Raw genomic sequence first — 27,613 nt, 5'->3', positions numbered from 1 at the left:
AAATAATAACAACAACAAAATATAAACTGATTTGAATATATATAAATATATTTACAAGCAAAAATAACTAAGAGTCTCCTATCCTCAGCTCTAAGGACTATTTTATAAAGGAACCTGTTTTTTCTTCTTTTTTCATATTTGAAAGATTTAGCAGGACTACTAGTTTTTCAGTATCAGACAGATTTGGAAATATAGGATTATCTATTGAGATGTCATTAAAACGTTTTAAACGTAATGTATCATTAATTTTATTTGACAGTAGAGGAGAAAGTGGTTATCATCTTTTTAGGTTATACTAGTAATGGGTTTATGTTTTCAGTATTCAATCTAGCCAAATAAAGGATAATCATTGCCTGCGTTTTTATATTCATTAAAGCAGGTTTAACTATATTAAAGAACTCAATAGATATTCATACTGGACAGTGGTCATTTCATTGCTAATTTCACGCAAAATGGAACAGTGCATAGTAATAAGCAAAAAATAATCATCTACTCTGATAAGACGAAAACAATGTCGAATGCTTAAAGACTGTGATTATGGGATTAATCCGACCAACGGAATTTAAAAATTATGAAATATCCATTATATTGTGTATACTCCTACTCATAAAGTGGGGTGATGTTTGTTGCAATCACATTATCCGTCCGTTCGTTTGTCTAACATATATTTTGTCAGACCTTTCACAGCGTGTGAGTCATACTTATAGTGTTCATGGACAACAGCTATAATAGAACAAAATGGATAGTGGGTATCCAACCATGATACATTATCATCAGTATATGCACAGCAAAAAAAAACCCTTAAAAACAGCGCTTTTATTATTGTTCTTCATCTCAAACTCATAGTGAGGCCTTCAACACAGAACAAAAACTCTCATCTCACTGCAAGTTTAAGATGACTCCTAGCACCGGTAAGTTTTATTCTGTAGATCTTTTAACGTCTTTAGGCATGGATGCAATTAATCTCTATCTAATATTGAATTACTCAAAGTAAAATTGAGAATGGAAATGGGGAATATGTCAAAGAGACAACAACACGACCAAAGAGCAAACAACAGCCGAAGGCCACCAATGGATCTTCAACGCAGCGAGAAAATCCCGCACCCGGAGATGGTCCTCAGGTGGCCCCTAAATAAAATTGTGTACTAGTTCAGTGAAAATGGACGCCACACTAAACTCTAAAAGTGCAGTAAATACAGTTCTTTTTGTTGTACACAAGAACGAAGGAAGACATACTCTCACAATTTATAAATATTTATTTATCTAATCTGTATATACTTGTATAAAGTATATTATTAATTTATCAAATGTCCATGTTTATGTATGTATATTTGCATTTGTTGCAATGTCGATGCTTCAAAGACAAATTATATATGCGCAATTATCATTATACTTAGGGTATACATTGTATACTAATTCAGCCCAATTACAACAAATAAGGAAACAGACATTATCGGCACTGTATTGTGAAACTATGGCCGTTAATACAATGCCTGACAGTGCATTTAAATATTCATTAACGAAGTAAGACTAATTACAATAATGCCTGATAGAATAACTTATGCTGCAGTTTTCGGGTTTTGAAAATTGTGTGTTTTTTTAGGGGCAGAGATATATATATATATATATGGTACAATTTGTCCTGCCATAGTTGCCATACTTGGGTATTGATCTATAGCTCTTTTTTACTTCTTTAAATTTACAAAACTTTGAATTTTTGAAATACTAAGGCTTTTCTATTTCAGGAATAGATTACCTTAGCTGTATTTGGCAAAACTTTTAAGAATTTTTGGTTCTTTGCTCTTCAACTACGTACTTTATTTGGCCTTTTTAACTATTTTTGAATCGAGCGTCACTGATGAGTCTTTTATAGACGAAACGCGCGTCTGGCGCAAATACAAAAGTTCAATCCTGGTATCTATGATGAGTTTGTTTACAACCGCTGGGTCGATGCCACTGCTGGTGAAGTTTTTATTCCCCGAGGGTATCACCAGCCCAGTAGTCAGCACTTCTGTGTTGACATGAATTGTCATTGATAAGGTCATAATTATGAATTAACTGTTTACAAAACTTTGAATTTTTTAAATACTAAGGCTTTTCTATCTCAGGAATAGATTACCTTAGCTGTATTTGGCAAAACTTTTAGGAATTTTTAATCCTATGCTCTCCAACTTCGTACTTTATTTGGCCTTTTAAACTATTTTTGATTCGAGCGTCACTGACGAGTCTTTTGTAGACGAAACGCTTGGAATGGACTTTGTCAGATCTGCATATTATGGTACACGTTTGTATTCGCTTCTCTGATAAATCCATTTTTTTCAGAATCTTTACCATGTAATGCAATTGTGCAACCCCTATTGTTTCACGGTTTTAATTTATTGTGGGCTTTCCCTTTCCAAAGCATATCCTTTGCCTATGTTGTTATAAGTGTGTTCATTTGGTAACTACTTCTACTTAAACCCCTTATAACAATTCATTGAAACTTTCTTGGAGTCTAAACTATTATAGTATAAGGCTTCAGTGCACCATTTGTTTTTGGGTTGATTTTTATTTGTTATGAGTTTCATTGATCGCAATCTACGTTAACCTGGTAAATAATAGTCAAATAACTTTAAACCTTTACCATTTTTTCTAAAAGTTTTGCCTTTATAAATTTATGGGATTTTTAAGTAACCTCATTGTAAGTTATGTTCTTTGAATACATTTTTTTATCATCTCTGACAGTTTTATTTTAAATAGGTTAATGCATGACCATGTATAAACATATTTTCCTTTCAAAATGGTAACTTTAATGGTCCTGATCTTTTTAATTTTGCATTGCACAAGGTCCTGTGTTTTCGGAGATTGTCTTTTCAATTATAAGTTATTCATATACATACGGTGATATGCAGTTGTTTTCATGTTGCTCATCAAACCCGTTCTGAATAAGGTTCAGTTCATCATTACTTAAGCCTAAGACCAAATATGAAATAATTCATTCCACAAACGTAATAAATCAAAGACAAAATCACTTTCAGGGGTATAATACAAATTTAAAGCTTCTTTAAAACAGGAAGTACATGTCTGACAAATAAGAGATATGATTACATAATACAACTCAACATTCAGACAATGATTGTCACATCTCCCGTCTAAATCGAGAACAATGAACGATTATGTACTAACGGATTGCCAGATTTGTGTCGTAGTAAACTACTGGCTTTGCAATTAAGGTATGACATCAATTAGTCTTCCACTTCATGGAAAACTCATATTGTATAATGAAAATCTAAATATAAGGTTTTTTTTCAAAAATCGCAAAGAGATGGACGACACCCAGTGTCGCGCCTGTGATTATTGCTGTAGGTGTAAAAGTAAAAAAGATTGAAAACAACAGAATGCAATAATTGTATTTTTTTATTAAAAATCATTATCTTATTTTACATTGAGAATAATTGAGTCAACATGAGTTAACGGTACAAAAGTTAAAAAAAAAACAAACATGTACTTTCTTGATTTGTTAATTAACGATCTTCTACAGGTTGCAATTTTGTACATATAGACAATGCAATTTTCCATAGGAACTCCCTTTACGGTTTAAACTGTACAACTTTTACTATAAAGTTTCGTATAAAAATATATCCTAGAATAAAAAGCTCATATGCACTACTGTTTTTTTTCAATGGTCAAAATATAGGGCTTTGCGGCATATTTTCAACATTTACATAACCGAAATTCTAAGAGTTTAAACTTATACTAAAATTCTGTACTACCCCTTCCTTCACTTTTGGTCTTCCACAGATTTCAGTTTGACCACTATGCATGTGTATATTTACTGGTAACATCAGATGTAGAACGAGTAGGTAAACAAAACAAAATATCTATGAATATTATATATATCCCTAAAAGAGGCGTGGTTTGTGAAACAGCTGTATTTACAACGTTCAACCTACAAATACATCTACATATAAGTGTTATCATTTATCAGGAAAAAGTTCTGGTTTGACAATTAAACCAGAGAAAGACAAGATAGAACAGCAATTTGTATTTCCATACAAAAACAATGAGACCGTTTAACTGTTTAACTGTTCATTCAAAATAACTCCAACGCAGATTTCCTGCGTAACAGGAGCGAAAATTAAATATGTATTTACACATCATAGAAGCGAAATGAGTAGAATACAAATATCAAAGAGTATAAATATTTTTTACAGAACTAAACGTATACTTAAATATAATGACCAAATAGCATAAAGTCCGTGCAATCTGACTAGTTTAAATAACCACGCGATGACTATGAACACGATAGTGACAAAAAGTGTGCATGATTTAGAGAAATAGCAGCAGCATCTCTACTTTTGAATGAAAATAGACAGACTTATTGTATTATATGTTTTGATACAGTAACTGCACATGGTTGGTATATCAATAGCTATATATAACTAATTGAATATTTAGGGCGCCTTCTAGAGTGATTAAACAGAATTCTTCCTGACGGACCTCCAGGAACTGAATGTTTGAATGGAGAAACGTGCTTTAAATCTGGTAAGATGTAATTATTCAAAGTGTACCCTCATTGAATGTTATGAGCTTGATAGGCCTTTCTGTATCGTCATCAGTCAAAAGTTCGGGAAGTAAAAAATTACATGTGACCCTATTTAATTATATAATGTTATGTTGGCGTGAACTTCTACATGCCTTATATTTTTAGGAAGATTCAGATTTCGTTAATAACACGTGACAAAACGCAAGGTAAAGAACTAAACAGTGCTTGTATTGCTGTTCTTCATCTTAAAACAAAAATGAAGCTTTCTACACAAATCAAAATCTAGAACTCACTAGTTAACGACGGTCCCACCAAAAGTTATATTTATGTCAGATATCGGTATATATGTCCCTGCCGTACGATCTTCAACAAAAAAATTACACATTCTTCAAGTGCATATAACAGCAACAATCACTATTCAAGATCTTCCACCAAAATCATTAACTCTTATTAACACAAAGGGGTTTTGAAATAACTAGAGACAAGAATGAACTATTCTCACCTTTTTTTAGATTGTTAGTCGTGTGTTCAAATAACAATCCTTATACATTCTACAATTGTGAAAGTTAAGAGCCAGGTATACTATGAAACAACGTATGTCCGAGGATAATTCATTTGGCATTTAGTCCTTTCTAGCCCACTTCGAGGCGATTTAGTTTCCCGATTTTTTTAAATTCACTTGATGTTGTAACATTAGGAAAGATCCAAGTTTTATACCCAACGATCTATATTCGAATTATGTATCTTCTTGCAAAAGACGCGAAAATAAGTTGTATATACAGTATATAAAATGAAGAGGTGGAAGATAACAAATGGATATTCCAGCCCCACCAAAAACCGGAGCGCAGGTTATCTGAAAGAATAAGCACCAATCGTTTTGCTCATGAAAATACAAATTCCGTGATGTTACATTCGAGGAAAGGGGGTGAGGTTGTGGCACGGCAGTTGGAACAAATCCGCCTTCGGCTTGACACAATATGTTCAATGCTAATGCTAAATACTGCAAAAAAAAATAAAAACTGTTATGGCAAACATTACTATTAACAGACTACTTTTTAATAGGCTTATGCGTTGTGAACACTTAATTGTGTTTTATATTTTATTTAGGCTGGATCTCTGTTCTTCATGTTTTGCTAGAACAACAGTGTAACTTAAATACCTGTATATGCCAAGTACGAGAACCAGATTATATTTTCATACGACATAACTTTTCTTGTAGGAGATAACAGAACTGCAGAAGTCCCTATGTTAACTGTCAATCATATCATATTCCTACGCGAACATAACAATTTTGTAGAAAGATTGAGATCATTAGGATAAAAAGACGGAGAACAACTGTATCAAGAGGCAAAAAAGATCCTTACAGGAACATATCAACATATCATATATACTGAGTATTTGCCAGTTATACTTGGAGATCAGGGAATAGACATATTTGGACTTCGAAGTACTCAAACTGGGTTTAATACACAGTATAATCCCTCTATTAATCCTGCTACTCTGAATGCATTTGGTGCAGCAGCATATCGATTCGGACACTCTCTTGTGGGATCCTTTGTTCAATCATTCAATGAAGATTATACTCCCTTTGACAAGAACTCAATGGAAGACCATTTCTTCAGTACACGTTCAATAAGGAATTTTGATGAAAAGTTTGGTCCTGACGCAATTTCAAGATGGATAACAACACAGTCTAAGAGTAAGTCAGACCGGTTTTTAACACCATCTGTCAGATATAGACTTTTCCAAACAATGCCGAAGAACGGCTTTGACCTTTCGTCACTGAACATTCAGCGAGAAAGAGACCATGGAATACCGGCATACAATAGGTGGCGAAAGTTCTGTGGGCTGCATCCCGCTCAACATTTTGGAACAAACACTCTCGGATTAACCGATCATGACTCTTTGGCAGCAAAAGCTTTGAAATCCGTTTACAGGTAATAAAACATTTTGAATTTGAAGGATGTCAGTCCTCCCATTTGGACATACATTTGTGAAAATATTAAGATATCCTCAATTTTTTCACATATTGTGAGGAAATAAATTTATACTAAATGAAAGTATTTTGTGTATTTCTAGATATTATTTGGTTTATTCATGTTGGGTCGCTGATTCATTACTCATAATCTACATCTTGTATTCATAGGAATCCAGATGATATTGATTTGTTTGCTGGAGGTCTGACCGAGAAAATAGCACCAGCTGCTGCAGTTGGACCGACATTCAGGTGTTTAATTGGATTCCAGTTCATGTTGTTCAAAACCGGCGATAGATTTTTTTACAACAACAATTTCTTTCCGACAGGATTAACGGCAGGTGGGTAAACATCAAATGGTATATATTTTGTTTAACTTGACACTTTTGTAATAATCAATATTCATTGTAAATATCTGATTATTGTTCAGACTGCTAAGTAATTCACCGTTTCAGAATTTAATGCATTCTGGGAAATATATATAAAAACGGACACCAAAACGTTGTGATTGGTTGAAAACGTTCTAAACAATGGGAATTCAACCAATGATGTAACGCTATTTTTATTTTGGTGTACGAACAATGAGATTACCCATAGTGCTTTAGCTTCTGAAATGTTTATTGTTGTTAGTCTGTATACATTAAAATCAAACTGAATTGTCTGAATAGCTACAGAACAGAACTGAATTGACTGCAGGCAAATTGTCAGAAGAGTACTGAATTTACTGCTAAAGATGCTGATAATCAGCTAAATACTGAATATGACCTAAAACTTTTCTGGTAATGTTAAGATCAAAATGACATGAATAAAATTCATTAACAAGTGATAGCAATAATTTTGCAAAGTGAAAAAGAGGAAAGAGGAATTAGAGATAAAAAAATATACATGTATACATCATGCTTATGCTATACAAAATACGGTCATTGTGGATCTTACGTAATGTCTGCAGGTCCTCTTAAGTTAAAGGCAAGTCAGTCTTTTGTTCATAATTGAATGTTACTCAAAATCGATCTTAATTTTTTGTGCTAGTTTGTCAAATTTACTTTTGAAAATTTGCACCGTATTTTATTTTGTATTTTTAAAACTAAGGTTTCAAAGGTTATTAATTATACGTGCGTAAATATGATTTGACTACAGATACAAAGATTTATGTTTTCAGCCCAACTACAGCAGATAAAGAAGCAGACATTGTCGGCACTGTACTGTAGAACTATGGCCGTTAATACAATGCCTGAGAGTGCATTTGATTCTCCATTAACAGGGTAAGACTGTTTTTAATAATGCCTGATTAGACAACGCATGCTGCAATTTTCTAGGTTTATTAACTTTGTTTTGATTGATTTGTCTTCTTTTTTTTTCTTTTTTTTTTTTGGGAGGGGGTATGTCTTTTTATGAATGGAATGGTAGAGCTTTAGTTAATGTAATCCGCTGCTCATTTTGGTGGTAGGCTTCCGTTATATTAGATACATTTTGTAGGCAGTAGACCATAAAATATGATAGTATAAGTTGTTCAATTAGCAAACATAAAAAAATAATTAAACCTTTGTTAACTTACGTTGTAGACTGATGTTGTCTTTCGGTGACTTTTTCTTCATTTTTTGCCATGTGTATGTCAGTTTGCCATCGATTTAGAAGAGTTTGGATATGATTTGGTATCTTCCACTGCTCTTTTAAAAGTGATATTAATCGTATAATGATCTTTATCTAAACTTCCGATTTCTGTCGTATACCTCGTTAGTATTCTAGCGTACTTACAAAAGTTTTGTAAACAAAAAGTAACATAAGAAGCACACAAAATGTTTATGCATCTATGGTTGTCGTGGTTAAAGACGTGATAAAATTATAATTTCAGTTGTTTAAGGATGGGTCTGTTTTGAATGTATTATAGTTTTATTATAGAGCATCATAAATGTTCTGAGTTATAAATGAAATCAAATAAAAACAATTATATTTTTAATTTAGTTAAATACATTTAACGTATGTTTCACTTCCTTCTTACTTTTTTTCAGGAAAGAACGCAAACCATGTAAAATATTCCCTGGATTGGATGGGCTAACGTATACAATCCTTACAAAGGAAATAAATGACATAAAAACAAATAAAAAACAAAAACTATTAAATGTATTAAACTGAAGGAACGTTGAAAATATTTCGTTTGTTATTTAAATTAAATACTTTAAATTTCAAATTCATTTTGAAAACATTTAATGTAATTTTATTATCAAACTGTTGTTTTGCTTGGCGGAGTTTAGGGGCATTCCTTCCAGATCTACATCCGTCTACTTATCAAGTGCTGTATCTTTGTCTCACAGTTTGCAAGAGAAGGACATAAACTATAAACATGTAGTCTTACATCTACTTCATTTGCACTTTGGTGGATAGTTATCTCATCGGCAATCATATCACATCTCCTTATTTTCATATAAATCAGTCCTACCATCCATGTGTTGATCTGTCTGTCTAGTGTCAGGAATATCACCATCTGATGTTCTAAGTTCAATCTTAATCTTATGTACTTAAGGGATGTTATTGTGTTCAATGCAGGTCTATGGCATTTATTATCGCTTTTGAAGAATTGAAATCAATGTTTAGCTTTGTATAGAGTACAATGAATAGACACATGTCTGCCGTCGTAGATCGTGTTTTGACCTCTAGATTTTTTTTCAGTCATATAGTGGATGCTTCATCGTCGTATACCCCCATCACCTTTTTATGTCTCTTTTATTAATAATTTAATTCTCGATTGGTTGTATTTGTTTCTTCTGTTTCAGAACTTTTCATTCCTTTTACTCTTTTGGTGACTAAATATCAGTACTTGTCTGGTTTTCTCTTTTATGAATTTAGAAGATGCGGGATAATTGCTAATGAAACAATTCTCCACCAGACCAAATGACGTAGAAAGTAAACAACTATTGGTCATCGTCATGCCTTCAACAATGAGCAAATCACATAGTGTTTAAATGTGAGGATACTGAAATGTTTGTTTTTAAGTTGTGTTTAAACATAATTTAATTTGCTAAATTAAAAAAAATGGATGATACACAAATAATTCATACGTGTTTTTGAAGACGACTACGTTAATGTCGTAGTGTCATCATTGCACTGTGTAATTATATCGTGTCAACAATATAAATACAGGAAGATGTGGTATGAGTGTCAATGAGACACATCACCACAATAGACCAACTGAAATTGAAGTTTTCAACTATAGGTAACCATATAACCTTTAACAATGAGCAAAACCCATACCACATCGCAAGGTATTAAAGGCTTTGAAATGACAAAAGAAAATCATTTAAAATGAGAAAACTAACTGCCCGATTTATGTAAATAAAAACAACGAAAAAAAAAACAGCTACAAAAATATCAAACGACAACCACTGAATTACCGGATCCTGACTTGGGACAGACAACTGTTTAGATATCCCTTCTAGTTAGCTATGCATATATTTGTAGAGCCACTTTTTAATCTAATCTTTATTTGACTGGTTAATTATTAAGTTATGGATTTTTTTTACTATAGATTACTTTACTAAATCTTTCATAGATATAAAGGTTTGGCTGGTGAGATAGCATAACCTCATTTTCACTGTGATGTTGTTTATCGAGCCCGTAAAATTAGATACGATCAGTGTAAACTTATCGATCCTTTACACAAACCTATTGTAAAAGGTTACCAATTCAACACTGATACTAGATACTTGAATATTGATTTTAACGGTTCAAAATTATATTTTAGTTATACACATCCACGGTCCTACATACTGTCTTTATCTTTATGTTGACATTTTACACGATCATTATTGCCTGTGACTGTTAATGATATCTTAACATAAAATCCATTTGATGTTGGATGTGTACTAACTGGTAACTGGTAACTGGTATTTTATCTTTAATACATGAATTTTATAAGTTGCTTAGAACTATCTTTTAGTAACTGCGATTACTCTAATATCTGATCACATTCTATATTTTCATGTCCTATGTCAGAAGCCTGCATTTCTGTAGTTGTCGTTTGTTGCTGTATATCAAGTGTTTTCGTCTTTTATTGTTTTGTTTATAATGATATATTTGCTTAACATCTAGTTGTAAATATTGCATGTATTTTCAGGACCACAACAACTTAGCAAAACATACAATAAATAGGTCCAGTAATAAAAACCATCTTGGAAAACAGTCGATGAAATTCAGACTGCAACAAGAAAAATAAGGGTAAAGTGGAAAGGGACAAAAGTTTTGCTTTGCAACAGACAACATACTCCCCCTAATTGAGTTGTTGTTATGGTTTTAAATGTTCAGAGAGCGTGACACTCTCTACACGAGGAATCTGGCGTCCCCATTCTTTTCATACGTGTTTGCGAACTAATACGTCCCGCACTTATACATCCTGCACGCCAAACGGACGTCCAACTTTGGAAACGGTTGTACTTCAGTTCGGAAGAAGACCAACATGACCATATTTCCATTCCTTATCAACTCATGAGGGTATTTAATTTTTGGAAAGCAATGATTTTCTTATTCTTAGTTTTTTAAGAAAAATTGTATTGCCAGGCAAAAGAAAGAAATCAAGTTTTCTGAATATGTTCACTTTTTTAAATTAATTTGATTATTACAAAGGGAACAAATTTACTGAAAATCTTTGCAGAAAATATTAACTTATTCGGGTATGCATGTCAGATAATACATATTTTACGGTTGATTTTTTTGTCGTATAACTAACTCACCGATGGGTGTCAGGATTGATCAAATGAAAGAAATACCGTAACTATAATTCTTTTCTTGTCTGCTAATGATATAATAGCAACAAAAAAAATTAAAAAAACACTTCTTGTCTCAAGTGTATACGTTGAAAGTTACTCACAAAAAATGTATTGTCTGAAATTAAAATATACTTTTTTGCAGGTTTTCTTTATTATTAAGATTCAATGCTTAATTCTCTTCATAACAAACAGTCTACAAGAAGTGAATATACATTTACATACATTGTAATTTGTATTTTGACTTTGTACAAATTGGATTCTGATTGGTTAAAATTCGGTGTACTTTCGAGTTTCTCTTGACTTTAAATCAGGTATAAGCGATGAAACCCAAAGTGAAAAAATTTAGATGAAAAAACTAACAAAATGGCGGAAATTGTTTGGAGTGATGGTCAACACGTTCAGAAGTATTTCAATGATAACGATGAAACAGCGGCGGCCAATTTAAATGATTTGGACGAGAACAGAAGATATAATAGATGGAAATAGAAACATTCTAGCAAAACTGCGAACAGAAGACTTTCAAAGCGGGAACCATGGGGATTCCCCAGACAATGTTCGAAATGGATGACATGAAACAGGATTTGCGATGTTTATCATTGCGCCTTTCAACTGTGAATCAGTATTGATCACTGACATCGATAGATCATCAAACATTATGTTTGTCAAGATTATTTATTGACGAAAGTTATATCAATGAACTTGTTGTTAAAACATATTTGTACATGAAAGTAAAAGTCGAAAGTCGGAAGGAAAATAACGGAAAATAGTTGCATAAAAAAAACCGTTGGTCCGAGAAGAAACTTTTTTCTTTTGGTAATCGCAATGGAACTAGTTCTTAAGAGATTTTTAACAATATTGGTTTAATTCTGAAGTCATGGATACCTTTGTAAAGTTTTTACATTGATGGATTCGCGTTAATAAAACATGAAAAAAAAAAATTTACCTTTGTTTACCTCTATTTGCACCTGTACAGGTAATAAATGACTAGAGACTCACACAAAAATAAAATAAATAAAAAATACAGAATATAAAAATACTTTTGTATATAACTTTTATTGATGAATATTCAATATTTACAAAGATATTGCAATTGTAAGTAAACATGTTTATTTCATCAGTGATTAAAATTTTATCCAGCAATACACAAAAGTACAATAGAAATGAATGCATCAGTCTAAGGGTTAACTATCTGCAAATAGTTTTTATTTGCATACTCAGAAAAATCATTCTAACTGGAAAACAAGAGTCATAGTTATTATATAAATTTCAATTTAAGCCTTGAAAAGAAGTATAGAATCCTCAAATAATTTTCAAATTATTATTTTTTTATTTGTCCTAAGACATTTAAAATCATTTAATTACAATCCTTTTATGATTATTTGTTCAATTTATATTTTATTTATATTCTTTAAAAAAATTTCATTATTAAAAGGAAAGTAATTTAAAACAGGATAAATCAAGGGAAGTAACCCAATAAATACACAATTTTTGTTACACAACGGCAGTTAGTCTGAGGTAAAAATCGTTGATTACCAGTATGTTTGACACCCAAGCTGACAAGTGAAGCCATATAATTATGCATGTTAATTGATTTATAGGTAAAATATAACTTCAGGTAATGTCAGTTACACCAGATGCCTGAGATGATATGTTGGGCAGAAATTTTTCATTCATGAAAAATTTCATACACGGGATTTTTTCCTCTTCAACGGGAGGTCGGGCGGAGACCCCTGAAAACGGGATTATTGTACTCCCGTCGGGAGGTTCACATGTATGAGATTATGTCTTCATCATATGAATATCAGGCACAATCCCTCCTGTTAGGGGTTTAGTATTATACCGTCATAAAATATATGAGAAGAACACAACCCGTGTCATGCCAACAACTGGTTTTAGAATAAATATGTTTAATTCCGATGCAAAGAACCTATAAGTGAATCAATATTAAAGCCAAAATATGCAATCTTTAATGACCTGACAACAGTATCGTAACTATATCCCTTCTTAATAAGTCTGTTTAAAGGTTTTGTTAGATTTTGAGGTGAATACTGGCATTTTTGTGCTTTGTAAAGAATATTACCATAAAAGATTGGATGTGAAATACCCGAACGTATAAGATGTCTGCATGTTGAGTTATATTTACGAATGATGTCCTTATACCGATGATAAAATTTAGTAAATGTTTTGACTAGTTTATGATATCGAAAACCCTGGTGTAATAATTTTTCAGTAATATAAAAATTTCTCTCGCTAAAATCTAATCCATGCATGCATCAACCACATTAACAATCTGCAAATAAGAAAACTCAACAGTTTCCTAAATTATATCATATCGATGTTAACCCATACAAAATGAATACATTGTCACCTCAGAAATCAATTCAATATCATCTGATAATATAATTCATTTTACAATTCAAACTGACAGTTAAAATTTTACTGAGTTAAGCATTATATCCTTGTACGGTCTAATAAATATCCTTGATTTTTTAAAATATGGATCAAATTAATATGTATCTTCATCCATACTGTCTGGTAAAATACCATTTCTAAAACTAATTTTCCGACTCTGATTATCAATCAAAAATGTTTATTCAAATATGTATATCTATATTGTCATCAACATGTACATTCTGCAAGTCCCTAAAATTATTATGCAATGCTTCGATAGATAAAATGATGGTTCATCTTACTCTTCGTAATATAATATTGACTCTTAAAACATAGCAGCAAATTGTTAATAAAACCAAAAAGCCCCATTGCTTCCTATGTTAAAATATGCAATTTCAGGAATTTATAGCTATGTCGTCTTAAGTTCAAATAAAGTGGTATTCATTTCCTAGCAAAACTATACATATCTTCAGTGTCATATAAATGCGCACTTTTTCTTAGAAGTTGGTTAGTATTAAAACAAATCATCTGATCTTAGCAACAGGGGATATATGTCCCATCATAATTTCATATGTTTAGTTTATTTATTATTTTAGAAAATTTTTTATCACTGCGTTTACAGTGATTACAAGACCTTCAGCTTTCATTTGATACGAAAATTACCCAAATATTTTTCCTTTGGCAAAGTAACGTCTATGCGTATGGACTATTTTTTTTAATGTATGTGCTACCTTCTTGTGTGTTCTATTTGACCCATAGCCCAAATTAGTGCCTCTATACCTAAAATAATACTTAGCCTTTAATAATATCAAAAAATTGAAAACAACACGTTTAATAATTTCATGCGTCCGATGCGCTTTTCTGTATTTACCTTCATCAGGAACGCTCAAAGCCAAAGTGAGTATCATGATCAACAAAAAAATACATTTCTTAAGTAATGTAAAAATTCGTAAGGGTTCCGCGGAACCCAGTGTCTCGCCTACTTTTGCTGTTAATCGCAGGCTCAACAAAAATGAGGAAAAAAATTAATTATAATAATCCTCTCTATACTATCTTTTGATATAAGTAGCTTCTGTCCAAGTTTGGTAAAAATCCAGGATAGTTTATGAATCTTATAAATGTTTTAAAACTTTAAAGTGCAGACTGTATGTAATGTTAACTGGAAGAAAAACTAAGTCCATTTATAAGTAAAATACGGAAAAAATGGTTTTTTTTTATTATTTTTTTACAAAATTTACTTCTGGATACTATCTTTTGATCTTAAACAAGCTTCTTTCCAAGTTTGGTAGAAATCTAGGATAGTTTAAGAAAGTTATTAAAATTTCAAAAACTTTAACCACAGAGTGAATGTAATGTTTCTTGGCAGAAAAACCAAGTCCATTTATAAGTAAAATACGGAATAAATGGAATTTTTTTTTCACAAAATTTACTTCTGGATACTATCTTTTGATCATAAACAAGCTTCTTTCCAAGTTTGGTAGAAATCCAGGATAGTTTAAGAAAGTTATCAAAATTTCAAAAACCTTAACCACAGAGTGAATGTAATGTTTCTTGGCAGAAAAACTAAGTCCATTTATAAGTAAAATACGGAAAAAATGGAATTTTTTTTTTACAAAATTTACTTTTGAATATTATCTTATGATCATAAAGAAGCTTCTGTCCAAGTTTAGTAGAAATCCAGGATAGTTTAAGAAAGTTATTAAAATTTCAAAAACTTTTACCACAGAGTGAATATTTGTGGACGCCGCCGACGACGACGACGACGCCGACGGAATGTAGGATCGCTATGTCTCGCTTTTTCGACAAAAGTCGAAGGCTTGACAAAAATCAAAATAACAAAAATACGGAACTCCAAGTTAAATGAAAAGTTCCTTATCAAATGCAAAATCAAAAGCTCAAACACATCAAACGAATGACAAACAGCTGACATGTTTTTAAAAAATGGTGTTTCCCTTGGGATAGCTAGCTTATCCTCTCACTTGAATGACAGTCTCATAGAATTCCATTATATTGACAATAATATAATAGTTTTTGTATAAAACAGATAAGCATGTTACATGTAAATACTCGAATTACATGTATGTATTACATATACTAAAGCCTTTGACACTTCAAATCGTGCTAGTTTTTATAAAACATATATAAGTTGTGAAAAGGAACAATTACTACACAAAGTATGATAATGCAAAATCTACAATAACTAGTGCTATACATACATGTACAATAGAAAGGGTATTCTAATAATAATGACTTTGTGCATGCTGATTAAGTGATAAGACATAAACCAGATCTTTGTAACTCTACTTTTTATTTATGTAAGCATTCATACTTTAACCCTAACTTAGTTTATAGCGAGACACTTGACAAGTAGTTTTGAGCGCATTAACTATGTCAATTGTTAAGTTGTAGTTATACATGATTGGTAATATTAATGGGCGATGACACATGTCAAAGGTTAAATGCTTACCAAATAAACTTTACTGCAATTTTCATGATTGAAATATGTCAATTAAAAAGTTACGTGATAACTATCTCTCATTTTCAGAAAAAAAAACCAGAAGCGGCAGATGTCAGTAGGATGTGCATTTCATATACATCTTAATGCAAATGAATTGCTGACGTGGGATTTACAAAGAATTTTACAGACTTGAGTGTCGTTTATGTATTATTGAATAGTTTCTCTCCTACTACGTTCTTGATGATAGATGTTAAATCTTATTTGAGGTTTATCTGTCTTCAATCCCGAATGGGACTTTAAGTTTCAAAGGAGTTAATTAATAAAATATTATGAAAAGAAGGAGACATTTTAAAAACAATCATGAAGGTGATACAATCTTTCATTTCCCAACAACTAAGAAAAGATCGGTTAATTAATCAGTTGTGATTGTGCTTGTTCCAGGAACAAGTGTTTGATGCATGCTTATTTCATGGAGATAGACCTTTGTAAAAGGCAGAAAATGAATAAATAACCAGAGAAGTAAAAAAGTAGGAGTCAGATCTTTTGAGATTAAAGTGTGAGCACAGGTTTAAGCTCTCCTTGTTCTTGTTATTCACACCAGAAGTAGTCAACGTCGGAACTCAATAGTGCTCTAACAAAAAATATTTTCAGTTAATGCACTCCTCAAAAAATAACGGAAGTCAACTCACCCTTTATTTTACAATGAAGAAATGTGTTCTCATTTTAATTTTAAATTCTCAAATTCTGATTCAACGAGGTGGCGGTTAAAAACAAGTTATTCCTTTTCATAATTGAAAAAAAAACCATTTTGTATATAAACCTAGATAAACGGGATTAGTTTGCTTTGCTGTCAAATAATTTGTATCAAAATAGCAGACAAATCTTGGTTTACGTTTTAAAGAAATGAACCTGAACAAATTAACAGCGGTTGAGTATTACTGTAGCTATGCAATATATTTATTTATGTTTACGATTGATTTTTTTCAAAAATTTTCTTCATCAAAATCTTGTGTATTTGTTTAAAGAATATAAGCGTGTGTTTGTGAATACTTTAACAAACACATAAATCTATGTTACAAATTTCTTGGATTATGAAGAGAAATTATTTTACAAAACGTCATTAAAATATAATATGATAAAATATTATTAGAGATTCTAAACACAGTAATCTAAATAATTTGGCTTCAGTTGTATGTCTTCACCACAACTGAAAACTTACACTATGGCGACAAAGGAATAGCTATCCTTTTATATTCAACTAGCTGCTTTCACAATATGGGATAAGATCTCTTAAATAAAAAATATATGTGTATTATCCATTGTCAATTTTCTTCTTTTACAATAAAACATTAAATATAGTGGGAATATGCAGGTATTCATTGTCAGTTGAAATTTGAACTTTGCAGAAGGACGGTTTCGTTCGTAACTCGTTAACTTAATTCAATCACATGTATTACACTCTTGATAAAAAGATAAAACTTTATCATTGTGTACATTTAGTAAAGATGATATATTCATGAATTAAGAGCACACCGTTTGTGATGTTCCATTCTCTCTCGATATCTATGAGGTGTTGAGGGTAAAAACAAATTGCTATTTGATTATGACTTAAAGCGTTAATATCTAGAAACTGAAATGGTGATGGCTCAACTGATGATCGGTTGACATCATGTTAAAAGGGGCTAATTCTCTAATATAGATCGACGATAATAGCTTGCTTGAAAGCTAGTATACAAATTAAATGACAATTATTAAAATGTACTGAAAAATGATGAAAAGAATTGAAATATGTTTAAATACTTTAAAACATTATAGTCTACTAAACTACATTTTTAGTACTTTGATTTAAAATATGACTGAGTTCTCAGTATATTCAAATTTACAACATTCGGAAAGATGACAGAATAGCTTTAATTGGTGTAACGATGCATCCTCCAGCTGGATGAGAAGCAATTGCCATGCCTATACAACCAGTTATTCCATTTGGACCTACAGCATAAATGCACGTTCCAGAGTCACCTAGCTGAAAAGCAATTTTCCTAAATGATAACTGATTGTAGACAGTAAACACTCTTGGACTTTTCAGCTCACCATCTGCCACAGTTTTAACTTGTTCTTTAAAATGAATAAATTCAGAAATATCATCTGGTTTAGGATTGCGGATTACCATTTCACTGACAGAATCAATAAATGTTTGAAGTTCTTGTCTTCTTTCTTTTTCTATTACTATTTTATCCTGACATAGTTGCAGTCCTGAAACTGACCCACTGGATCGCATTTGCAATTCTAATATAGTTCCTACTTCTTTGTAATCTAAACAACATGCATTTAGGTATGGCGATGACATTCCTAAAATATATAATGGTAATTATGACATTATAAAACTAGTATAAGATTGCTGTAATTTTTCTATACATTTTATTCTTATCAGGTGAGTAAACATGAAGTAAAGTGTATAAATTGAATGTATTTATTCAGATGTCCAGACCAAGACTAAAATCATGATATACTTTGAATAAAATCATGAAACTGGCTGTTTCTGTATTAGCTCTGGTATATATTCTCAATTACCTGTATTGGTCCTCGATTTTTTGAGTCTCGACATCGGGACCAGTACAGCTAACCTCGAATCTATAAAAGGGCCAATACAGAAACAGATAGTTACTTACCCTTCCGGAGCACCTGAGTTCACCCCCAGTTTTTTGGGGGGTTCATGTTGCTCAGTCTTCAGTTTTCTATGTTGTGTTTTATGTACTGTTATTTGTTGGTCTTTTTCTTTTCTAGCAATGGCGTTGTCAGTTTTATTTTCTACTTATGAGTTTGAATGTTCCTTTGGTATCTTTCGCCTCTCTTTTAATTACACCATAAAACTGCACTAACCACACAATCAGTTATCAATTCAAACTACCAAGAGGTCATTTAAACACCATCAGCTCTTGAATAAAAATTCAGTGGGAACATCACAATTTTTAAGTTTTTAAGAGAATGATAATTTATTATTTGTTGTTATTGGGAGAATGTAAAGGAGTAGTAGATGACAAAAACATCAATGTTAAATCATACTTAACATTCAGTTTCACAATTATAATATTGCATTAAAGAAATATTTTTCTAAAACCAAAAACATATATTGAAAATGAAAAATAAAATCCATGAATAAAACAAAATACACAAAGCTTACCATCTGATGTGACTTTGATTACATTATGGTAGATTACAACTAAAATGATCATTTGTGGTATGGGAAGTGGTACACATTAATATTGTGAAGAAGCTAAATCAAATTAAGTAAAAGAGAGCGCGCGGCGGAAGATAGAAAAGGAATATCCAAACCCATACGTGGAAAACGAACTGACAATTATATGACAAAAATATAGAAAGAATACCAATAGACAAACAACAGTCTACAATACACACCATAGAAGACTAAAGACTGAGTAACACGAACCCCACCAAAAAACCGGATGTGATTCCAGGATAAGAAGATTAATATACCAATCAAGATAAAAGTAAACTTGTAAAGATAGAAATTACTATCAAAAGTGTTCTTATACCTCAGTAGAAGAAGATAGAAAGTTGCCATATAGATACATTTTTAATTATTTTTGTCCTGGAATTGCTGTCTAATTGACGTTTAGTCCAAATTTCCTTTTATTCATACTAGTAAAACTAACAGCGTGTGTAAAATTGATCTTGGAACTATAACAAGAAGCACACATGCGCCTGTATCGCTCACCTGGTGAAAAATCCCCAGTTTACTAGTTCTGACTTTCATATGCCGATAGTATAGTTACTCTTTATGTTGTTGATCATTTTTGCAATTTGCCTGTTTATCTAGCTCATACAGCAAAAACTGCAAAAACTTTTTCCCCCGAGCTAAGGCGGGATGAAATTTTCATAGGCGGCCGCGGGTCTCCAAGGGTCTCCGATGGTCTGTGTAGCAGATGACAACAGACGAACTGACAACGAACTCAGAGTGATGACAAAAGCTCACATGGCTGTTTGGGTCAAGTGAGCTAAACATGAGGTCTAGGACAGATTGACCTTGTTGAGTAGTCATAAGGTCAAGGTTTGATGAACTATGACAAATAGACGTATACCTAAAATGACCGTCGTCAATTTTTGTAATATCAAACAGTTAATAATAACACAATATTCCTTCTAAGGGAAATGTATTTAGGTGCTATGAGTAAAAGTACAGTATTTTACTAGTTGTGTCACTTTTTGTATTTAGGGATACTTCACACATAGCCGTAAGCTTGAACTAGCGAAGAGGAATTGATTAAAACAGATTTTGACAGATTATTATTAAATACATAGCTTAAATTCCTACATCTGATGAAAACTTAAAATATCCAAAAAGGTACTCTCTTCGTTTGTGAAATAATTGAGATACCGTATCATCGCAAAAGTACAAATGCACGACCAAAACTGATTGCTTGAACATAAAAAACACACAAATAATGTCACAGACAAATTTAATTAGTTAGAAATAAAATATAAGATATCTTACCCATATCCGTAATTGACCTGGGTATACTATTTTGATCAAATACCACATTTTGATGATTGATTTTGACACAAGTTTTGTCAAGCTGAATAATGGCTGCATCAACAGTTGTATCTTCGCTTTCATCTGGTGGAAATGCAAAGTTTATCAGTTCGCCACAAGGAAGGGCACTGGTACCAGGAGGAGATCCTTGATTAATATAATAAACATTTATGGTATTTACATGAATTTTCTGTCTATTTTCTTTTGTAACTAGATATTCCTTGTCGATAATCACATGGGCACAGGTGAGGAACGCATCTTTACCAAGATATCGTACAAATCCTCCAAGTGTTCCACTTTTCCCACCTAGCCTTCCCACTTCACTCCCTATTCTTATGTCTTCCACTAACAATTCTGCATGTCCTTGTAAAATGTCTGTTGGAATGCCATCTATTTCGGATGGGAAGTGCTCTTCTCCGACTGGTATGTAGCCTTTTAATCGACAGTATAACTGTATGCACGGTTCTTTCATAAACATTTGTTTTATTTGGTAACCCTTGGATTTTATGGGCGAGGTTGAAACACTGGACACTTTTAATTTGCAAAACACTCATTTGCAAATCCGCCGCCGCCTCTCCTTAGACCTACAGTGTCGTGTAAATAACCAAAATGTGCGGAATTACATGGGATTCAATAATTTCATTGCTTTTCTGCTGTTATTATTATATATATTTTGTAATTTGATTTAGAAAAACATGGGATTTTCAATATCCCATGGGATAAGGCAAATCCCATGGGATTGACCATTATCCCATGGGATTTTGGTTAAATCCCATAGGATTTTTTTGGGTCCCATGGGATAATTGTAGTCCCATGGGATATTTGTTGTCCCATGGGACTATAATTATCCCATGGGATTTTTAATATCCCATGGGACAAAATAAAATCCTATGGAATTCAAATTATAAATATACAGTAATGCATATGTTAAAATGAATTCTGTTTGGTAGTAAAAAGTTAATAATATATATGAGTGTATTTTGGTTTTTTTTCATTTTGTCACAAACATGTTTTTAATTTGTTTATATGACAATAAAGATTATTATTATTTTGGAAATATAATAATATTTAAAGTCAAAAAATAAAATCCTTTAACTGAAATAAAATGATGACGTCTTAATAAAAGAAAAAAATATTGATTTGAAATCTTTGTCTTCTTTGTTTTATTATGAAAAATAGAACTGAAAAAAATATTTCATATTCTGACTGAATAAATTGACAAAGCACAGTTAATAGTTTACTCTTTTCATGAGGTAAAGTTTTCTTTGTTATAGTTCCATTGCAATACATGAATATGCAAACGATTTGAATCTTATTCCTTTGTGGTGTTCATAATATTACATTTATATTTGTAAATTTATAAAATAAACACTTTTCCTGTTAAGTTTTAGTTTTCTTGTTTCAGCTTGCTATGAACAATTATCCAGTCCACTATATAAGAGTCAAGTAAATAAATTATTTCATCCACTAGAATATTCCTACAATTCTTAGATAAAACATTTTTGCAATCTGTTCTTCAAAAATCTTCCTCCGTACATCTTTATTGGATGGAGCGATTTAAATGAGTGGACAAAGCAAGTTCATTTGGACAACAAAATACTAATATATTTTTTCATTCCTCCCTTCTTTCAATTGATAATTACGTTGTTGCATTTACATGATTAAGTTCTTGAGCATCTATGATCATGATGATATGACTCCTTTTTGTTTATAGTCATTATGTTGAAATTTCCTTTTTCTTATGTAGGAAAAAAACACATTCCATTTCAAATTAATAAAAAAGTCACACTATGTAGAAAAATATCAACTTTAAGTTTGCTGTTCAGTATTGACCTGTTGAATGATGATCATGAAAACCAAGATGTCTGACCTACAAATACACAAAACTCAAAAATTATAAATGAAGAGAAATACAGCAATAAAATGGCTATTTTATCATGTTTATGTTCATTTTGATAAAAATTTCATTTGAATATTTAAAATTGTAAGAACTCTTATTTCAGTGCTTTGTGTCTATGGTTTTCATATTAGTTGTTTTTTGTGCCTTGTTGCAGTCTTTTGAGTTAAGCCAATTGCAACAAATGTTTACAGTTTGTTCAAATGTTGTGCTGTTATTAAAACCACTGTCCAAGGTTAGGGGTGGGTTGGGTGCTCACTAAATGTTTATTTTATTAGTTGATATTTGCTTTGAATTAGCGGTCAGTAACTGTGAGTACTAATAGATCTGTATGTTGAGTCTTTTTTGTTAAAGGGAAAGAATAAATTTCCAGCCACATCCGGTCTGTGTTTTTGGTAGCTGTTTTTCTGCTTTGTTGCATTCTAATGAGTTAATAAAATTGAGAATGAAAACGAGAATGTATCAAAATAACCTGACCCAAGAGCAGAAAAAAAACCTTTTCAACTGATTTTATAGTTTTTATATTGAACTGACACTTACACCACTGTCCTTAATTAGAGGAGGATTTGGCGCCAGCAAACATGTTAAACCATGCCACATTTTGTAAGTGTCTGTCCCAAGTCAGGGGTCTATTATTCAGTGGTTGCCAATTGTTGCTATATATCATATTTGTTTTTTGTTTATTGTTTTGTGCAAAAATAAGGCACTTAGCTTTCACCTCTGTGGTGTTTCACCCAAGCATGTTTAGCATGGATAGACACCATGCCCTTTTTAAATGACGCCATGCCCTTATTGAATTGTTTTACATTTGTTATTTCATGGCCTTTTATGGATTACTATGCAGTATAGGGTTTGCTCATTGTCGAAGGATGTACAGTGAACTAATTTTGTTAAATTTAATGTCATTTGATCTCTATTGGAGAAAAGTCTCATTGGCAATCGTACCGCTTCTTATTTTTATATCAACCCTGCCATATTTTTCCTGTCATTATTTACAGGTCATCATTAGCCTCTTATAAGTAATTGCATTACTTACATCCACTTAATTGAACTCTGGTGGATAGTTTTCTCATTTATCATACCACATCTTATTTTCATAATAATCATTATTCAAGGGCAATAACTTTTATAGAAGTGGACTTACCATTTAGGCTTTGTTGACGTCTGTAAATCTATCTTTGTTGATAATTTCTTTTGTTTATAGTTTCCCTTTATCTTTAATGTTCTTGCCCTACACATAAAAGGGTAAACATTATCATTTAATGACAATAACTACTATTACATAATGAGTAGGCAACTGACAATTTTGGATCATTTGTATCTTGTCTTGCTCATAATTTTTGCTTGATATTATCAATATTCTATGAAAATGAGGTCACAGTAATATTAAACTTGGCAGACAGACATCTTCTTATTTTTATATGACACCTTGCAGTCATTCCATACACCAACAAGTAGACATATGCTTATAATATCTGATAAAATGAATAAAATGCTCCGCTGGGCGCAGCTTGATACGACTGCAGAGGTCTAACCCTGAACAGTTGGGGCAAGTATGGACACAACATTCAAGCTTGATACAGCACTGAATTTGGATTGTGATTAAATATTTGACACAGCATAGGTTTCTGACACAGAATGAATGTGGTCTAAGAACTTAAAAAATTTTAATTTACCTATTCAAACCATATCATTATTATTTGCTTTTATATATAAATCAGAAATAACCAATTTAAAATTGAAAATTTTAAAGAAAAAAAAAAGGAAAAAAAGGGGAAAAAAAATCCCCCCCCAAATTTTTTGAACCCCCTTATGATTCATCACCCCAAACTCAATCCCAGCCTTCCCTTTGTGGTATGGTACCTTGCAGTACAATTTCATAGAGATCCATACACTTATACACAAGTTATTGTCTGGAAACTAGAAAAATGCTTGTTTTTTTTTCCCCTTTTTGGCCCCAAATTCCTAAACGTTTAGGGCAATTACCCCCAAACTCAAACCCAGCTTTCCCTTTGTGATATGGAACCTTGTAGTACAATTTCATAAAGATCCATACACTTACACACAAGTTTTTGTCCTGAAACTAGAAAAATGCTTGTTTTTTGCCCCTTTTTGGTCCCTTATTCCTAAAATTTTGAGGCAATTATCCCCAAAATCAATCCCAGCCTTCCCTTTGTGGTATGGTACCTTACAGTACAATTTCAGAGAGATCCATACACTTGAACACAAGTTATTGTCTGGAAACTAGAAAAATGCTTATTTTTGGCCCCTTTTTACTAAACATTTTGGGCAATTACCCCCAAACTCAATTCCAGATTTCCCTTTGTGATATGGAACCTTGTAGTACAATTTCAGAAAGATCCATACACTTACACACAAGTTATTGTCATGAAACTAGAAAAATGCTTATTTTTGGCCCCTTTTTTCTAAACATTTTGGGCAATTACCCCCAAACTCAATTCCAGATTTCCCTTTGTGATATGGTACCTTGCAGTACAATTTCAGAGAGATCCTTACACTTGAACACAAGTTATTGTCTGGAAACTAGAAAAATGCTTATTTTTGGTCCCTTTTTGGCCCCTTATTCCTAAACGTTTTGGGCAATTACCCCCAAACTCAATACCAGCTTTCCCTTTGTGATATGGAACCTTGTAGTACAATTTCAGAAAGATCCATACACTTACACACAAGTTATTGTCATGAAACTAGAAAAATGCTTGTTTTTTGCCCCTTTTTTGGCCCCTAATTCCTAAAATTTTGAGGCAATTACCCCCCAAAATCAAACCAGCCTTCCCTTTGTGATATGGAACCTTGTGGTACAATGTCAGAGAGATCCATACACTAACACACAAGTTATGTCTGGAAGTTACAAAAATGCTTATTTTTGGCCCCTTTTTGGCCCTTAATTCCTTAACTGTTGGTACCATAACCCCCAAAATCAATCCTTATGGTAAAATTTCATAGAGATCCATTCACTTAAACTAAAGTTAGAGTGCGAAAACCAATGTGTCTTCGGATGACGACAACGCCAACGTCATACCAATATATGAACGCAAAAATTTTTTGCGGTCGTATAAAAAAACAAGAAAACTTAGCATTGACCAAAAAACCATAAAATGAGATCATGGTTATATGAATCTGCCAGACAGACATGCACACCTTACAATCGTTACATCCGCCAAATATAATTTACCTGTTGCTAAAAGCATATGATAAACTGACAAAACAATGCAAACTTTTCATTGACCAATGAACCATGAAAATGAGGTCAAGGTCATATAAAACATGCCAGACAGACATGTGCATCTCACAATCATTCCATTCACCAAATATAGGGGCCTTATTCATGTTATTGCTTACAGTATCCGAAAAAAACCACAAAAACTAAACATTGTCCAATGTACTATGAAAATAAAGTCAAGGTAAGATGAAACTTCTCAGTCAGACATATGCACCTTACAATCATTCCATACACCAAATATAGTTGACCTATTGCTAATTTGAAAATAAGAAAATAGAAAAACTGACCAAAAAACAAAAAAATAACACTGAGCAATGAACCATAAAAATGAGGTCAAGGTCGAATAAAACATGCCAGACTAACATGTACATCCTTAAAAATTTTCATACACCAAATATACTTGACATGTTGCATACAGTCTTAGAAAAACTGGACATTTTTACCTAGGAATAGTGATGTCATGGACTAGGAAAATTAGTCTGGGGACATAAATTACTGACATCGGACTAAATATACTAGTAAATTCTGTATCCATGGACTTTTTATACTAGTTATATTTGTCTGACCAGACAATTTATCTCTTACACTAGTCCTCAGAGAGACATGTCACCTTACCTTGACACATTATTCTGACTCTGAACAAACCAGTATTTGCTCTTACTCCTTAATAATACTGCGTGCTTAGGGGAGAAGCAGCAAATACCAACTTTAAAGTCTTTGGTTTTATCCGGTTGGGTTCAAAATAAACAACCTTCTGCACGTGAGGTGAACACGCTACCACGAGACCAGGCAGTATAATATAAGGAGTTTACCCAAGATTTAAAGTTTCCATTATTTGCAAAAACTGGATCAAAATCATCATTGAAAAGCAATAACTTTTTAATAAGATTTAAGTTTCTCTTTAATTATTACAGTTTTCGAGATAAAAAGGCAAATTCAAGAAATATGAAGAAAAAAAAAATGGTTAAAATCTGTATTTAAGGCAACAACTCCTATGAGTCAGCTGCCAGTTTTGATGCAAATGGACAGTAGATTTTTTTTTCAACATTCTGAACATTTCTACCCTTGTCAGATATTGCCTATCTATTTTAGCCTTTTGTAGCTTATAACGCAGTTTTGCTTTTTAGCCCATTGTTGAAATCTGTACAGTGACCTATATAGTTGTTAACTTCTACGTTTTTAGTTTCTGTTGAAGAGCCGTCACATTGGCAATGATACCATATTTGTATATGTTTTTGTCATGTAGGTGTAAGGAGACAACCTTTTGATTTTCTGGTGGGATAAAAAGGGGAGACAGATTTTTTATCACCTGGCCTGGTAAGTTTTTCAGGGTTTTGTAAGGATAGAAAAGCCGGCAAATTGTAACAAACCCCTGTGGTACGACCATATTTGCCAAAAGATTAGTCCAAATAATTATGACGTCTTGCAAAGCTATTTTAACTTTTTTCTGGGCACGTAATAGTCAAAGTTGTGACTGAGTGCGGAAATATGAAGATAGATAGATAGAAAAATATAAAGGGACATAACTGAAGAACGGTAAAAGTGACGCTACCCAAATTTGAACTTGATCTGAGTTTTGTGGTAATAAGCATTGTGTGTAAGTCTCATAACATTTGGTTGAGGCTAACTTAAGTAGAGAACAGAAACTAAAAATTCAGCAATTTTTCTATTTGTAAACACGCATAACTCTAGAACGGTTGTGTATAGTTTTATAACAATTGGTTGAGACAAACTAAAGTTAGAGAACGGAAACGAAAAATTCAGCAATTTTTATGTTTATAAAGGGACATTACTCAAGAATGATAAAAGTTTCG

At 32.2% G+C, this 27,613-nt stretch overlaps 1 protein-coding gene, 1 long non-coding RNA gene and 1 pseudogene across 2 annotated transcripts; 1 reads left to right on the top strand and 2 right to left on the bottom strand.

The window, feature by feature from the left end:
* Positions 1-895: 895 nt before the first annotated feature.
* LOC127706550 (peroxidase-like protein) lies at positions 896-8,587 on the top strand (annotated as a pseudogene).
* A 3,572-nt stretch (positions 8,588-12,159) lies between these two features.
* On the bottom strand, positions 12,160-21,175 carry LOC127705697 (uncharacterized). The gene is made up of 2 exons (XM_052210066.1): positions 20,623-21,175; positions 12,160-18,458 (listed from the first exon to the last, which is right to left on the bottom strand). The coding sequence occupies exons 1-2, from the start codon at positions 21,137-21,139 to the stop codon at positions 17,989-17,991; spliced, it is 987 nt and encodes a 328-aa protein (XP_052066026.1). The 5' UTR covers positions 21,140-21,175; the 3' UTR covers positions 12,160-17,988.
* A 631-nt stretch (positions 21,176-21,806) lies between these two features.
* On the bottom strand, positions 21,807-23,906 carry LOC127705741 (uncharacterized). Its single transcript, XR_007983972.1, has 2 exons — positions 23,703-23,906; positions 21,807-22,531 (listed from the first exon to the last, which is right to left on the bottom strand). It is a non-coding gene; the product is annotated as an uncharacterized LOC127705741 (long non-coding RNA).
* Positions 23,907-27,613: the final 3,707 nt, after the last annotated feature.

Source organism: Mytilus californianus, unplaced genomic scaffold (genome assembly GCF_021869535.1).
Source record: "Mytilus californianus isolate M0D057914Y unplaced genomic scaffold, xbMytCali1.0.p SCAF_6, whole genome shotgun sequence".
In the NCBI taxonomy this organism is placed as follows: domain Eukaryota; kingdom Metazoa; phylum Mollusca; class Bivalvia; order Mytilida; family Mytilidae; genus Mytilus; species Mytilus californianus.
The sequence above is the reverse complement of the archived record's forward strand: the minus strand, read 5'-3'. Positions and strand labels throughout refer to the sequence as shown.

Excerpts from the sequence above, each read along its gene's own strand:
- LOC127705697 (XM_052210066.1), bottom strand. The coding sequence starts at position 21,139 with ATGTTTATGAAAGAACCGTGCATACAGTTATACTGTCGATTAAAAGGC. Across the intron at positions 18,459-20,622 it reads CAGGTCAATTACGGATATGG|GAATGTCATCGCCATACCTA; the intron begins GTAAGATATCTT and ends TATATATTTTAG.